At 38.5% G+C, this 15,886-nt stretch overlaps 3 protein-coding genes across 4 annotated transcripts; 2 read left to right on the top strand and 1 right to left on the bottom strand.

Annotated features, from left to right (window-relative positions):
* Nucleotides 1-1,003: 1,003 nt before the first annotated feature.
* angel1 (angel homolog 1 (Drosophila)) lies at nt 1,004-5,564 on the bottom strand. 2 transcript variants are annotated; one of them, XM_007549268.2, is made up of 11 exons: nt 5,455-5,564; nt 4,448-4,984; nt 4,271-4,363; nt 3,537-3,763; nt 3,381-3,450; nt 2,847-3,289; nt 2,607-2,742; nt 2,393-2,503; nt 1,913-1,946; nt 1,576-1,739; nt 1,004-1,484 (listed from the first exon to the last, which is right to left on the bottom strand). In XM_007549268.2, the coding sequence occupies exons 1-11, from the start codon at nt 5,543-5,545 to the stop codon at nt 1,324-1,326; spliced, it is 2,067 nt and encodes a 688-aa protein (XP_007549330.2). In that variant the 5' UTR covers nt 5,546-5,564; the 3' UTR covers nt 1,004-1,323. The 2 variants fall into 2 exon arrangements, with proteins under 2 accessions (XP_007549330.2, XP_007549329.2); XM_007549267.2 differs by having other exon boundaries at nt 4,271-4,984.
* A 1,149-nt stretch (nt 5,565-6,713) lies between these two features.
* Nucleotides 6,714-12,416, top strand: lrrc74a (leucine rich repeat containing 74A). The gene is made up of 13 exons (XM_007549269.2): nt 6,714-6,888; nt 7,726-7,901; nt 7,977-8,084; nt 8,161-8,254; nt 8,368-8,417; nt 8,497-8,578; nt 8,661-8,746; nt 8,813-9,007; nt 9,086-9,181; nt 9,708-9,851; nt 10,028-10,132; nt 10,507-10,592; nt 11,095-12,416. The coding sequence occupies exons 1-13, from the start codon at nt 6,780-6,782 to the stop codon at nt 11,702-11,704; spliced, it is 1,941 nt and encodes a 646-aa protein (XP_007549331.2). The 5' UTR covers nt 6,714-6,779; the 3' UTR covers nt 11,705-12,416.
* Nucleotides 12,417-12,533: 117 nt separating this feature from the next.
* On the top strand, nt 12,534-15,077 carry olfm4.1 (olfactomedin 4, tandem duplicate 1). Its single transcript, XM_007549352.2, has 5 exons — nt 12,534-12,806; nt 12,896-13,063; nt 13,606-13,818; nt 13,907-14,054; nt 14,132-15,077. The coding sequence occupies exons 1-5, from the start codon at nt 12,753-12,755 to the stop codon at nt 14,962-14,964; spliced, it is 1,416 nt and encodes a 471-aa protein (XP_007549414.1). The 5' UTR covers nt 12,534-12,752; the 3' UTR covers nt 14,965-15,077.
* Nucleotides 15,078-15,886: the final 809 nt, after the last annotated feature.

A 15,886-nucleotide genomic window follows, 5' to 3' on the forward strand; every position in this document is an offset into this window, starting at 1 on the left:
GAAGGTGAAGTTAAGTAAACTACAATCATGTGGGAAAAATTAGGACAACGCTTGAAATATTTATTCTCAAAATGTTAACCTACTGTTACATTCCCTTTTTTATTTCTTTGGAAATTAAAGTGATTTCATTGTAGCAAATCACCAAAAGCATGTTTTTTTTTTTTTTTTAGTTTTTAAACAAGATACCTACAAAAAAAAATATTATCATATAGAATTGGGATGCTCACTCCCAATAAATAGTCTCATCCCTACTGGTTAAAATAATTTTTGTGATGCTTGTTTTAGTCATTTATCAGTTTCTGTCCCACTCTTCACTTTCAGCTGTCAGAAGCTTGACAATTGTCCTGCATGTCCAGCCTGTTTTCAGTCCCTCCACAGCAGCTGAATGACATCAAGATCTGGACTTTGACTTGGACCAGGACCGTCCATTTCATATTTATGGATCAGTCTTTTTAGATTTTTAAGTATATTCTGACTCATGTTGCAGGATCCTTTTATGTCATAATTCAGACCAAATATTTAACTATATTTCCTAATTTCCTGCATTTTATGCCTGTTTCATACATTTCTATTTCAGAGGCAAACGTTTATCCATTTCAAAACTTCATCTGCAAGCTGATGCAGCATCCTGTAATCGTGGTAAGCACCAATAGGTTTGGCCTTCCTCATATTGAGGGGTTTTATTGATAACTTTTACTGGTTGCAAGAATTAAGATCAGGGAGCACATCCAAATCGTAAAAGCAGAAATATCCCAGCAGCTTTTTGATGGCTCAAAAATGTAAGTCGTTTCTCTGCAACTTGCTGAAGGGCAATTAGCTTAAGAGTTTGTGAGAGCCGTAGAGTTCCATTAAAGCCGTAAATGCCAGAAGATCCAGGTTTCTGTAGTATTTAATAACTGAAAAAAAAAAATCTACGTATACACCAATATTTAGAAAATATGGTTAAAGAAACTTGAGAAGCTCTTATTCTGGGCCAACATACATAAATTAACTGTACACGTCATTTATTCATTCAAGCTTTAATCACACACACACATGCACACTGAATGCCTGAGAGCAGATACTGAGGTCAGATTCCCAGCTCTGAATCACACAGAGATCCTGAGGATTAAACAGCAGCAGGTTTATTTACGACGGGGCCGAATCATGAGCCACGCATACCTGAAAAATATTTATTCAAACTTCTACTTCCATTCGGTGGAAAATATTGTACAAAAAAATAAAAACTACAAACGTGTGTTATGAACAAAATGGTTCATTATTTCTACACTAAAAAAACAGAGTGAGTTCTTACAACTCAACATTTAACTTTTTTTTTTTTTTTCATGCGTCATCGAGCTCCAGCTGGAATCGAGCCACCAGGCTGAGATGATCCGAAGGGAATATGTGGTTGGGAAGTCCGTTCAGTGACCACAGGAGGTCCTCAGACAGGAGAGAGAGCGAGCCAACGAGCTTCAGGCCTTTTCCTCCAGACGTTTTATAAGCTAGGAGAAAAAAAAAAAGATAAATACAAACAATATAAGCAATTTAAAGTCAACACTTAGTAGCTGGCTTCTTCCAATCCTGTCCTTTTACCTCTCTGTTTTTTGGTCAAAGGACGTTTTGGAGAATAGAAAATGTAGTCAACAGTAGTTCCACCCTCAGAGTGCAGGGTCGTGACCTCTGGAAAGCCAGAACCAGGAAGGACGTGTTTATAGACGGACTCCAAGTCCACCTGATGCTTGAGACAGTCTCTGAACCTGCGACAGATTCAGCACCCATCTTAATTCTGCTTTTAAATATCCTGTCGGTAAATTACACGTTTTATTGCAAGTGTGATTCTAAAATGGACAATGATTGTGACTTTTTAAAGATAAAAAACATTTTATGTAATATTTATTATATTGGAAACCAAAATATCTGGTGAACTAACCTTTTCTCATAACTTTGGGCGTCCTCTGAAGTATCTGAGCTCAAAGAGAAGATAAACAAGAAATTCAATATTTAAGGATAGCAGGTGTGTAAAGACGGCTGAATACAAAATAAATGCCACACTTATGGCATTCGTAAAAACATTTCCCTCCATTTCACTATTCAGCATTACTTTGTGTTATTTAAAAATGAAATTCTGTTAAAATGAACTTTGTGGGCATAAGGAGACAAAATGTAGGAAACATTAAGAGATCTGAATCCTTTTGGAAGGAGATATCACCCTTATTCAAGACCATTATGTCTCACTTTTCACAAACTTCAAGGGCATCGCTAGAGAATTTAAACAAAAATATTCATTTGTCCTGCTTGTCTACATATAAAATAGCATATACATTTTTTACTTCTGCACAGGTCCCACTGTAACCAGAAGAGATTTCTTTCTTTTTTTTTTTTTTTTTTTTTGTCTGCTTGTGTGCACAACCTGGTTTGATGTCGGTCACTCCAGGAATCAGTACCAGGTTCTCAGGACGAACGCATGCGGCTGGACAGAAGCGTAGCTGCAGCATGAATTCATGCGAGTAGCCACGAGTCCCTACAATGGGAGAGCAGGGGATCATGGGAAACAGTTGTACTAGAGATGTAAACCTGCTATTCAGATCATTATATCAAATACACCTAGGAAAACAATCACAGACCTGAATTCTGACTACGTGTTTTATTGATATCTGTTGTGTACTGGCAGGTGTCTGAGATCCCCAGAGAGCTGGGCCACAGAGGAGCAAACAGCCTGTGATAACTGGGCTTATAGGACAGGTCCTCTTGGCCGGAAACCTGTTAGACACAACACACATATAGGACACACACACACAAGGATCAGCAGGAGGATGACCAACGCTCAGATTGAACACAATTATTCTTCTGTTTTGTTTCCTCACCATCCATGTTGGCATACGCTGGTAGCTGAGCTCACCAGTGGTGATGAACTGGTACAGAGGCAGGTGTGGGATAGAGTTAAAGTCTCCACAGAAGACAACATTACAGTGTTCACCTCTGGCCTTGCAGGACTTTATCACGGCATCGATTTCTGCCAGCATTATTGCCAACTGGGCCAGCTTCACGTCACCTCGCCTGGGGTTGAAGAGCAGGTGCGTGTTGGCCACGCAGAGGGGCGGGCCAGCCTCCTTGACCTCTGCTTCTGTGGTGACCAGCGGGCGAAGCAGCAGGACGACGCCCACGTTGTGCCTGTCCAACAGCCCGGTCTCGGGTCTGAAGAACTCCAGCTTGGAAACGGCGGCTTCGGCAAAGCGTGAGCTTTGATAGCAAACAGCGCAGCCATCGGTCTTTGTTCCTGTACGCCGCTGGTACACACAGATGTAGCCTGGGGGAAAACATGAGCAGAGTATTTAGGAAGTTTGTGACGCAACGTCATCGAACAATACACCTCATCTGTGTCGACTTAGCTGCCCTACCTCTCTGAGAAAGGACAGGATGCAGGTGTTCATGGTAGTGGTTCTCCTGAACCTCCTGCAGACACAAAATCTACACACAGAAGGACAAGAACACACAAAAACAATCAGTTGCTGTACAACATCAGATACATAAGAAGTCACACGGATCTGACTCACATCTGGTGCCCATTTTTCGATTTCTTTCAAGAGCAGGTTGCAGCGGTAGCTCCACTGCAGCACCTCTAGGGGGCAGTGTGCATACAGATGCTGGTTCAGCTCCAAAAGGTCTTGGGCAAGGATGTTGTAGGACATGACAGTGAAGTCCAGAGAGGCCGTTTTGATTGTGATTGGGGTCAGAACGCTCTCAGAATCAGCATCCACGTCCTCCCACACTCTCCACATCACTGGGTGACAAAACAAACACACACCGAACCACTTACAGGTGAATTTTAATTAGAGTATAGGCAAGTTCATTTCAGTATGATGACTCAAAAAGTGAAAGATATATTTTAATATTTTTGATTTTTTCTCCATCTTAAATGTTATAGCTTACAGGAAATAAAACCTAAAACCCACTTCCTCCAAAAAATGTCTAAAAAAATGTTATGACAAATTTTTTATATGTCATGGCCTCCAAAATCTAGTAAACAGCCCCTGGCAGACTCCACATTTAGCATACGCCAAAAACGGTCAATGCTGAAGATGCTTGCTGCATACAGAGTGCTGTGTCCAAACATATTGGCAGAAAAATAAGTGGAAGAAAAATGCATGGTATATAATTAATAAATTTTTTTGAGCTGATAAAATCCAACTCATTAGTCAAACATGCAGACCAGAACCAGATCACCTGAGTGATCCGGAAGGTATTAAGATCTAGCCTAAAGTTACTTAAAAATAAAAATCCCTCCTACCTTCAAAGGGCACAGTTGGCTCCACAGTGGTGTAATAACTTGCAGCAGGAAAGCTCCACTGTGGGCAGAAAACTTCTTGTGCTAGACCAGGTCCTACGGGAAAGTGCCAGCCGGTTTGTGCATCATGTTGCTCATCAATTTTAAGAAATGTTTGGGAGTTGGAGAGAAGGGGGTTACCAGTGGTAACTATATAATCATCCCAGCACTCATCTGGACTCTTTGACGTGTCAGCGTCGGACGCTTGAAGCATTTCCTTCCTGTTTTCAGTCTTGCTACGATTCTGTTCAGGGCAGTTGGTTTTTTCCATGCTTCCGTCCAACGTCAGTATCTTTAATATACCATCGACATTATCGCCTGAAGAAGTGCTTATTTCTTTCTCATTCTGATTGTCATGCATAATGTCATGGAGGACAACCTTTTCCCCATCTCCCATTTTGGGATCTTCTCTTTCCTCCTCCACTGTAGTCTGCATGTCAGTTGTCTGTGCAGCTGCGTCATTCTTCATGTCCTTCTGCAGGACAGCTGGCAGGTTTTCTTCATCCCTGTTGGGACTTGGAGTGTTTTCCTGAGGCACTGGTTCTTTTAACCTTTCCTTCATCTCTCCACTTTGATCCTGCATGATTGTTTCCGACTGGATGCTCCTAAGTGTGAAAGTATCACCATCCCACACTGTGGTGCCATTAACTGACTGAGGAACACTTCTCTTCAAGGCCTCTGAAAGAAAGGATAAAAAAAACAGGACAACAAAGGTGCATTCATCCTCTGCTAATAATTAATTTAATATATTGTATTTATTTTCTTGCTACAGTAATTTATTTCAAAAACTGCGAAGCTTTAGCTCAGCTATCAGTAAACTGCAAAACATGTAAACACGTGTTATGCTTTAGACGTCACATAGGGGCATAAGAACAAGTGCAAACAACTACCGCCAGTTAGCAGTTTAAAACAAAATATGCAACACGGGAAAAACATTCAGGAGAGGAGCAATGTCTGTTGACCTTTAAAACCAGGCAATTTGTGTTAGACCGAGTAATGAACACACACAAAAAAACACCTCCTCAGATCGTACACTGACAAGAAACTGCTCGGTCAGCAGCAAACTTAACCTTAGCAACCATTAGCCACCAGCAGCAGGGTAAAACAAGTCTAAGTAAAGCCTTCATACAAGTTATAGCTACATGTACCTGACGGTCGACGGAACAAGAACCAAGTTAGCGGATAGAACGCGTAAAACAGCAAAACACCAATCATGATTCTGAAATGTAATCTGCGCATGCGTACTTTGATGTCGGTGGCGTTGGTAAGCAATGTATGGCAAGCCAAATTCTCATATAATTTGCGGAGATTCATGTACAATTTTGTTGACCTCTGTACTACATGCAGTACTGTAGAGCGCAGAACATTCTGTCAACAACAAAGCTGTCTTACTTTAAAAGTGCAGCATGTAACTTTTATTTTAAAAAATAAAAGTTTTTTTATTTTTATTTTAACACAGTTTTACATATGTGTTAAAACTGTCCACATGCCATAACTATTGCCGTTGTTACACCGTCTAAAGAAATAGGCTTCAATGAAGTCTATTTAGACTGGTTGTTGGTCTGACCGACCAAAAACAACCAGTTAGGAGTTTAGCTCCCTGCTAAATGTATTAATTTGTAGCATAAAGAGTTAATACCAAAAACAGTCTGTCAAACAATCATAAAACACCCCCCAAAAATGCTAAATTAAGTAAGTATCATTGTATTTGTAATTATTTGGCAATAAGAATAAAACTGCATATAAAATATTGAACTGAGGAAGCATAATTTAATCGTAAATGAGAACAGCAGGGGATAAATAATCATCCAATTATATTAGACAATCTAAAATATAGCTAAAACGATTTTATTATATATTATTTAGAAAGATTTAGAAAAAAAATACAAAACATATTAAAGACAAACTGAAGAATTTGTTAAGTAGATTAAAAAAATAAATTAAGATATGTGTAAAACAGGATTTAGCTAAGTTTAATTAAAGGTGTGTCAGGTTTTCAGGAAGGAAAAAAGTTAAGAAGAAAGGGTTTTGGATTGTTAAATCATAAGTGTTCAGTAGCCCATAAGAAAATACTATTTACTTAGGGACATGCATGTTGGAGCATAACCTCAACGTCTATGGCTTTTAATTAACCAAACAACTGCTACAAACATTATGGTAGAATAATTAAACTCCTAACTCCTTTGAGGCTAAACAATTTTTTGTTACTTTTAACTATAAATACCATATATTATAAAACATGAACTTGCTGCTTTGCTTTGAAATGCCTACAGTAAGTATTGCAAGAAGAGGATGGGATCCAAGCTGATGCATGAATTGTTAATAGCTCTCTGCATGACACATAATCTCAAAGGTAGAATTACATTCTGGACGTAACTACCCAATGTTTTTTTCCCAGTATAAACTCTTGCAACAGAAATGAAAAGGTTGTTAAAAGGGAAGTATATCACATTAGCTTGGACGTAAAGCTCAGATGTCAATACCCTCCTTTGAAGAACTAAGTTTGAAAGATGAAGACTGTCTTTCACCTATTGAGTCACAAGCCACAGACACTGAGTCTGACCAAGAACTGGAGTCCGATGGTGAGTTTCTGAAATTGTTTTTGTTTTTGAAAAAGCTTTTACTGCTATGAAACATTAGACTTATGGGATGCTTTTCAGGTTAGTCTCAACACATTCGAAAATCCATCCATCATTTTACAAAAATAATTTATTATTGTAACTAAATACAAAAGTGGAACTCTGCTCCAGATTATATTTCAAGTGTTTAAATTAGGTTAAAGATGAAGATTAAAACCAATAAATAGAAATGTTTTCACACTTTGGCTTACATAATCATGGGGAAGACATTTGCAGTCACTGACACTCTCCCCAAAGAGGAAAAAGCCACAAAAGTTATTGCTGTGGAATTGCTGCATCTAAGCATTTTGCTGGAAAGTTGAGAGGAAGGAAAAAGTCTTAGAAAAAATGTTCACAAACATTGGAGTTTTACAGATATTCACAAGGCATGGGCTGCAGCTGGGCTACAACTGTCACAGTTCCATACTGCACAGATACAGTAATTCATACAAAAGGAGCTCCTACCAATATTAGATGCACTATACAATACTTAGATGTACTACAGAAGCTGGGCATTTATCTAATAAAGATTACAATTTTCACAAAAAAACTAAATGAAGAAAAGAGAATACTATTAAGTGTAAGATAAAATAAGCAACAATAACTGAAATACAAAGTCAAATAAGAATCTATAGAAATTGTGAATTAGATTTTTTACCGTTATTTGTGGAAAATGAATTTAAGATGCACCTGAATATATTAAAGAAAAACATCCTTATTTTCAAATGTGATTCTGAGTGACATTGTCTCCACATGAAAGGGGTTGCTGGAGTTATTTTTTACGGTGTCATTTAAACTCAGGGAAAAAGAAATTCAGCAAACACATGTCTATTGCTGAAGTGTACCTGGAGGCCTGCAAACTGGTGGGTGTGGTTCCAGTTTCCTACTTCATTCGAAACCATAGCTCCCCAACAATGACACTCACCTACCATGGCCTCGGACCTTTAGGCTGCAAAGCACTTGCTATTGCTTTGGTGGTGAGTTCAAAATGCAATTTCACATTGTCACAGTGTTTTTCAAAAGATAAATCTCATTTGCTGCATTTATTCCAGTCTGATGTGCACATCAGGACTCTTGAGCTGGCCTACAATCGCGTTCAAGCTGAGGGGGTTAAATATCTGGCGGAGCTGCTGAGGGCTAATTTTACCATTCAGCATCTGGTATGTAAAAATTGAAAACTAACCACTAGAGGGTGCAAAAAACAGAATTCCTTAAAACAATTAGTGTTTGTTTCAGGATTTATCCAACAATCATGTGAAATCCGAAGGAGCTGAGCATGTAGCTAAAATGTTGATGGACAGCATTTCTTTGAAGTCTATTAAACTTTCAGGTAATTTAGACTTAAATTAATTTGTGTGTTTTTGTTGGACGCTGAAATGAAACATTTCTACGACTGAGACAAAGTTTATTAATTTACTTATTTAGCTGTTTATGTCTTTTCAGGAAATGGTTTCTTAGATGATGATGCTAAGCATTTCACAGAAGCACTGTCAGTAAGTTGTCAATAAATGAATAAAACAAATTTTTGGTTGTTTATTAAAATGATCACATTGATTTCACATTTCCTTTTAGACCAATTTCAGAATAAAGGATCTGGATCTGAGCCATAATAAGTTTTGTGGAAAAGGAGGAGAATATTTGGGACAGCTGCTGGGTATGGTAAAGTAAATGTGTTTAATTTATACTGGTTAGAAAGTTGAAAAGAATACAAAAAAGACATCCTCTAACTTCAACAGCAAACAACGAAGGCGTGGAAGTTCTGGATCTCAGCTGGAATCACCTGAGAATGAAAGGGGCCGTGGCTTTTTCTGCTGGACTTAAGGTTTGACTAATTAACAAACAGCATTTCAGCCGTTATAAAAGATCTTACTCCATTTTATATTTATAGGTCAATACGATGCTGAAACATCTCGATTTATCGTGGAACGGTTTTGGAAACGAGGGAGCCTTAGCCATGGGCGAGGCCCTAAAATTCAACAACACTCTGGTGCATCTAAACCTCAGCAACAACTGCATCACCAATGAAGGAGTCAGTATGCTCTGCAGAGGTCTGGATTACAATGAAACGCTACGAGTGCTCCTGGTGGGTTAACTATCTGGGTTCATTTGGCCAGACTGGAGATGCACTGCAGGACAATGTTTTGTTCCTTTACCTCTGCAGCTGGCTTATAACGCTGTAACAGTAGAGGGAGCTCTTGCCCTGGTAAATGTGGTGAAGAACTCACCGAAAACGGCTCTGGAGCAGATCAACATATGTGTGAGTGATTCTGACTCTTTTATGTTAGATGACCTAATAAGATTTACATTTAGAAAAAATTTCAAAAGAATTCATGACCCTTGATTATTATCATCATTATTTTTTTTTTTCAAAAAATGTTTAGGTTACAGCTACAAACTTCAACATTTTATGTAATAAACAGAAAACACAGAAGGCCCTAAAATTCAACAACTTAATTTAGTAATTAAGTGACAGCTGAAGGTAATTCTGTGCTCTGGGTTTTGTTTTGGAATATCAGAGTAAAGTGCATAACACGTTTCTCTGATTAAAAAAAATAATAATTTCAAGATTGTATCAGTTTCATACCACTTCCCAGGTATGCACTATTTTGTATTGTCCCATTAATTAAAACACCCATGGAATCCATGCAGTTTTGTGGCTGTAGCATATTTGAAGGGTGCTGTACTTTCTATGGTGTTATATTAGCTATTGCAGCCAAGTTAATGAAGAACATATTTTGTCAAATCACACACAAAATACATTTCTGTCCATTGTGTCTGAACAGAACGTTCTGGTGAATGAGAACTTTGTGAGCCTTTTGGAACTGACGTGTCAGGAGCATCCTGGCCTGGATGTGCAGTATGAAGGGGTCGGAGGTTTTATAGCTCAAAAGTCACCCAAACGCATTGACCCAATGAAAGTCATTCAGGTTGGCTGCAGCTTGTTTTAAATAAGAGACTGTACAAACTTTGCATAGCAGTTTTTAGAAAAAGTATGTTAATAGAAAACGTAACAAAAAAATAAATAAAAATTAAAGTTAAACAAAAATGCAAATTTTTATGCTACTAAAATCATGAAAGCGCTTTCTCCCATTATTTCTGGCAGGATTATCTTGATAAACGCAAGCTGCGTTTGTGGGATTTCTTCCGGAATATCGACAAAGATGGCACCATGCGAGTCCCTGTCACTGACTTCAGGAAAGCAGTTCAGGTTTCCAAGCCCATTAATAAATCACATGCAACAATAATGTGGCAGATTAATACATTATTGTCCAACAGCCTTCAGTTACACTTCATTTTGCTTAGAGCCAGCAGACCTTTCCTTGTATTTAAATGGTTTGAGCAGCAGTTTGCTTGGCTTTCTGAAAGCTTTTTCTTATATAATCCCATTTAAACATTGTTTGTTAAAAATGAAAAAGGTACATTGAAAGACAGGGGAATATATACATCAAATGATTACAGTGAGTTTTGACTCTTTTGAAGTAATCCATCAGACAATGAAATGTGCTCCTGATATCTCCTTATAACTTTTGTGTGTGTGTGCGTGTGTGTGTGTGTGTGTGTGTGTGTGTGTGAAACTGTTAGCAATCGAGCATTCCTTTGAGTCGATTTCAGATCGAGGAGTTGATTCACAGACTTGATCGGGGCCGAACAGGGATGGTAGATTACAGGTGAGATTATCCCACCCTGATTATGTTCACTGACGAGCCTCATTGATTTAAGGATGGGAAATGAACACTGTGTAACAGCGTGTAGACATCTGTGCAATAATGAGGTTTAATGCTGTTTGAAGACAACATGACTTAGATATCAAATATGGATGACATCATGTTGACATGCAAATGTACCCACTCCCATGGAGGTTTTTCATATTTTGCCACAACATTCAATTTATCTGCCCAGAGCCGGTCCAAGATTATATGGAGCCCTAAACAGAATTCAATTTGTGGGTCCCTCCTTTATTTGAACCCAACTACCACCACAACATCACTAATCTATGTTTTATTTCATACCATAGTAATAAAAAAAATTATTAAATATGTCACTTTTTTTTAATTTTTTTTTATTATTTTCCAAATTTCGCCACTTTGGGACAATAAATACAATTTTTATCCTATTCTACTTTTCATAGTAATTAGATTGTTTTTTTTATGTATTTAATCTTTCCTTCAGGGGACTGGCAGATACAAGAAAACAGATGGTGAGAGATCACCGTCGTCAGCTGAAGAAGGTGGAGTCCCGCCAGAAGAAAGAAAAGCAGAAGAGTGACCGCATACTGAAGACCTTCCAGACGGCGGTGGAAGCTGTCACGCCTCGCAGCTCCATGATCTTCTCCCCAGGAGGCGCCAAGGAAGATTCAGGCGGCCCCCAGCCCTTTTCTGCTACCCCTCTCAGTTCCTGGCACCACATCGTCATGTCAAACAGCAGTCGCTACTCCATCACTAATATGAGCGGCGACCATGTTCATCTGCCCATGTTGGGAGGAACCTCCCCTTACCGTCCCACCAGTTCTCCAGCTATGCGATCCTACTCCCAGCCCAACCTCCTGGTTGATTCCTCCAACTCTCCAACAAGCAAATCCATCTCCGCTCAGGGCGTTTGCTCCGATCTAGAGACGGATTACAGCAAGCTAAGTCCTACTGGCAACAGCCTGACCAGGTCCAGGCCTGCTCTAAACACACAGCAGCCAGAGAGCAAGGCCAAAACTAAGAAATTAAAGAAACGAAAAGTGAAGAAGCACGGTGTAAAAGACTCACAGAATCCAACAAAAAGCATCAAGTAACACTGGCTTTGTAATAATAATAATAATAATAAAAAAATTTAAAACCTAGAAAAATTTGCATTGTACAATGAGGTGTAAAAGCTGTAAGCTGAATATTTTTGTGAAAATTGCAGACGCACAAGAAGTCAGGTTAGCAGAAATGCGAGAAATAGGCAGAAGCAGAAGAATGAAGCAAAAGCCTGCAAAACACAAATAGAAATACTGAAGAAGAGGAGTGAAAACTTTCAGTGAATGCAAAAATCCCACACAAAGAGTAATAGAAATTTGTTCAGAATATTCTTTGCAAAGTTAATTGTAAGGTCACAATATCGGCTAAAATGAGCTAAAAAGCTAAAGGGAGCTGAAATACAAATGATAGCCTCTAGGACTAGCATCTTGACCTTCAGCATTCATACTAAATATGGAGTCTTACTGAATTTCTTTGATAGTCCGCTTTATTCTGTGAAAAGTATTTCCCTGTTACAAATTTAGTCAGTTTAGAATTTCTGTCACATTTAAATGTGTCCGGTTATTTAAAAATGTTGATTTCAGGCAAAGAGCCAAAGTATATATAGAATGGAGTTTTAAAATAGTCTTGAAAGCCATTTGCATAGCATTTTCTTAATCTGTTGCTCTATAAATATCTTATCTCTTGTAATATTTCCATGTCCTTATTTACTTTTGTTGATTAAGTTGTGTTTTCTTTCTTGTTTTTTTTTTTTAAGTTCAGCTAGTGTTTGAGTTTTAAATTGGAATCATGTTTAATGCACTATATAAATAAACTTGCATATTTACTCCACAATATCTATTCACTTTTTTTGCTTTTACTGTATGTACACTATTCATGACCTCCTCTGTGGGATACCAACACACGCACAGGGATAATTTTCTGCAAACATCTGATTAGTTATTACCCGGGTGCTAAACCTGACAAGAGGTGTATATCCTGTCACCAGCCTGGGACAACAATACTGTGAACTGTGGCAGGTGTTGCATCCAGGAGTGGCTTCCAATAGGCTATAAATGGTGGAGAACAAGCTACCTCAATCACAACGACCCAGACGGCAAAATGATCAAGACTCTAATACTCGCAGCACTGCTGAGCTCCACGGTGGCCTTGGGGGTATGTATGGCAGGACTTTGAAATCATTTTTTGTACATTCCTTGATTTAGACATGAGATGATCTCTGTTTCCTTCATTCCTCATCTCAGGGTGTTGGCCTGTGGGGTGCAGAGAGTTTAAGGAATGAGACAGGAGGTGAGGAGAGGTGCACCTGCAATGCCTTCCTGCCCACTTCAATCTTTCCTGTCGGTGATTTGGAGGTGATGGAACAGACCGCTGTGGAGATCTCAAACAAGCTGGAACTGGAGATGGGCAAGGTACTAAGGAACATGTATGATGTGTTGACCAAGACCTTGTGAAAGTATTCACATCTCAAATGTTAATGTGTTTAGTTTGAATTTTATAAGCTAAACCAACTCAAAGTAGGGCTTATTGTGAACTGGAAGGATAAGGACACAACCTTTTCAAAGATTTTTTACAAATATAAATATGAAGAGTGTGGCAGTCAGATAACAGGAAGAAAAAATGTCAGAGGAAGCAAAAGACTTGAAACTGGGGTAAAGGTTCATCCAAGCTGGAAAATATAGCAGGGACTACAAAGTTATGCCCCAATCAAAGTCCATTCATGTGTATCTGGAATGGATACACTTCATCCAGACTTGGAGCTTGATTTATCTTTCAAAACGAATGGACAAAGACTTCAGTCTAGATGTACAAAGCTGGTAAAAAACATAACTAAAAGGATTTTCAGCTGTTATTACTTTAAATTAGGTGTATGGGTGCTTTTGAAAGGCACTGTAACTTATTAGTGATGAACAAGAAGAATCCCTAAATTTGCATTGAAATGTGTTATTTTCAGCTGGAGGAATATGAACTTAAGATTACACAGTATGAAGAAAAGATCATAAAGCTGACGGTGGAAATCGAAACTATGGAGAAGAATCCTGATGACTACAATGAAGCCGACTTTGAAGAGATAAATGTGCAGATTAAACAAGTAGAGGCTCTGATTGTAGAGCTGCAACTCTCCATCAATGCTTCGGTCACTGTCATTGAGTCCCTGCATGTACAGGTGAGTCATCAGCCGTAGACACACAGAAGGTCACCCGGAAAAAAAAAGTCAGTCTTTGACTAACACAAAAGCATGTGTTACCTTACAGGTAGCTGACATGTTGGCCACCCTGGACAGGCTGGAGAAGACCTATGACAAGAATTTGGTGCTTTCAACTCGCAGAGAGTACAGAGAGGTGCAGCTTCAGCTCGAGGAATGTGAGAGACGCCACCAGGAGCTCTTCAACCCCAACATCGGTGAGCTGATTCACACAGTCACATGAGGTGGAAACAATCACTAAACTCATATAACTGACTGTCCTCTTTCTCTTCAGGTTCTTGTGCTAACTCTGGCCTACTGAGGGTCAGCAAACCTGTGGTGAGCCATCTGAATGCCCATCTAAGTGCCGGCTACTATTATGGAGGCTGGGGGAAAGACTCAAACCCTATTTCTGATAGAGAGTCCATGTACTGGTACGCTGGTTACACTACCACTTCCATGACGGACATCCGGTTCTACACTAACTACAAGAACCTTATTCTGAGAACCCCTTTTCTCCATCACACCCTGTCCAGTAGTTATTACGGCAATGGGAACAACATTATAATGCGTGATAACACTCTGTATTATCAGTTAAGTAGCCCGTTCGGACTAGGTAAACTGAATTTCACCACCATGAAATATGAGTCCAGGGTGGTTTCCAAGGCCTCCTCCAGGTTCTCATACAGCAGCTCCCCCAATCAAAACTTTGACTTTTCTGCAGATGAAACAGGCTTGTGGGTGACCTACGCCACTGAAGAGTCTGGGGGTCGGGTGGTCATAGCTAGAATAAACGAGGCCTCTTTTGGGATTGAGGAGGAATGGCTGACCAGTGTTTATAAGCCAGGTGTTACTAATGCCTTCATGATCTGTGGTGTTTTTTACGCAGTCAGAACAGTGGACACCCTAACTGAAGAGATATTTTACAAGTACGACACTAAAACTAAACAGGAGAGCTACATTAGCATTATCTTTGAGAGGTTTCAAAACAGGTATACAAACCTGGATTATAATCCTACTGACCAGAAGCTCTACATGTACAACGATGGTTACTATGTGAGCTACCATCTCTGGTTTAACAACACAGTTGAAGCCACAGTGGCGCCACCCATGTTACTGGTGACTTAAATAATTTTCTCTCCTTCATAAGAGAAATCTAGTATGAATGATTAACGATTTTCTTTTTCTCTTTTTTCTTGTACCGTCCCCTTTCTTCACTGCTAATAAATGATTTGAAGCATTCAAAAGGTGTTGTGTTGTTTGGTTATTCAACTGTTCATTATCGGTTTTCTGCTATCTCGACGTAAGACCAATAATTTAGAAAATGAACTCAAAATCAAATGAAACCAAATAAATGTTCTGTAAATGAAACTTTATCAACAACACTTATGCAACAGTTTAAGGTGTAAGTTAGGGCCTGTTGGGAAGGCAAAAGAAATGTGTATCATAAATGTTGACAAATGCACCAATGCATATCAATAGAAACATTCAAAGCATAAAAAGTAATATTAATTTTAAGCCAATTGAACCTTCAAGTGTCCTTTGATTTTGTTCTTGCCCTGGGTGCCTTTGGCAATCAAAAATGCTCTTTAAAAATTTATCAAAGAAATATTATACTAATTTTATAGCCATTTTCTTTCCAAATTTTCTTCAGGAAAGCTATTAAATTCACTTCCCACCTTGCATCACAGATATTTTCTAAAATCCATTAATGTTTCTCCCACTAAGTAAGATTTTTTTTGCATCATATGTCTATAGGATTTTTTAAAGTGGTATAATCTGAGTTTGGTAGTTTCAAAAATCAGTAGCAACATCAATTTGGACTTTTTTATTGCATATAGTCATCAAAAATTGTATTTTTTCAAACTGTATATGAAAATTTAGTAGTTTTACATTTAATAAAAAATCAATCTATACCCAAAAGAAAATATTAAAAGACTACATTTTGAAGGGATTTTGATAAATTAAATAAATTAACAAATATATAAATGAAATTATAAATTTGAGCAAATTTGAAAAAAAAAATTGTTTAATAGCAATAGTTAGTGCC

Source organism: Poecilia formosa, unplaced genomic scaffold (genome assembly GCF_000485575.1).
Source record: "Poecilia formosa unplaced genomic scaffold, Poecilia_formosa-5.1.2 Scaffold30, whole genome shotgun sequence".
NCBI lineage: Eukaryota > Metazoa > Chordata > Actinopteri > Cyprinodontiformes > Poeciliidae > Poecilia > Poecilia formosa.

Coding starts and splice junctions, on each gene's coding strand:
- angel1 (XM_007549267.2), bottom strand. CDS start 5,545: ATGCGCAGATTACATTTCAGAATCATGATTGGTGTTTTGCTGTTTTAC. Junction 1,740..1,912: donor GCCCAAAGTTATGAGAAAAG/GTTAGTTCACCA, acceptor AATCTGTCGCAG/GTTCAGAGACTGTCTCAAGC. Junction 1,485..1,575: donor TTTGACCAAAAAACAGAGAG/GTAAAAGGACAG, acceptor TTTTTCTCCTAG/CTTATAAAACGTCTGGAGGA.
- lrrc74a (XM_007549269.2), top strand. CDS start 6,780: ATGTCAATACCCTCCTTTGAAGAACTAAGTTTGAAAGATGAAGACTGT. Junction 6,889..7,725: donor CCAAGAACTGGAGTCCGATG/GTGAGTTTCTGA, acceptor ATTTAAACTCAG/GGAAAAAGAAATTCAGCAAA. Junction 9,008..9,085: donor AAACGCTACGAGTGCTCCTG/GTGGGTTAACTA, acceptor TTACCTCTGCAG/CTGGCTTATAACGCTGTAAC.
- olfm4.1 (XM_007549352.2), top strand. CDS start 12,753: ATGATCAAGACTCTAATACTCGCAGCACTGCTGAGCTCCACGGTGGCC. Junction 12,807..12,895: donor GCTCCACGGTGGCCTTGGGG/GTATGTATGGCA, acceptor TCCTCATCTCAG/GGTGTTGGCCTGTGGGGTGC. Junction 14,055..14,131: donor GCTCTTCAACCCCAACATCG/GTGAGCTGATTC, acceptor CTTTCTCTTCAG/GTTCTTGTGCTAACTCTGGC.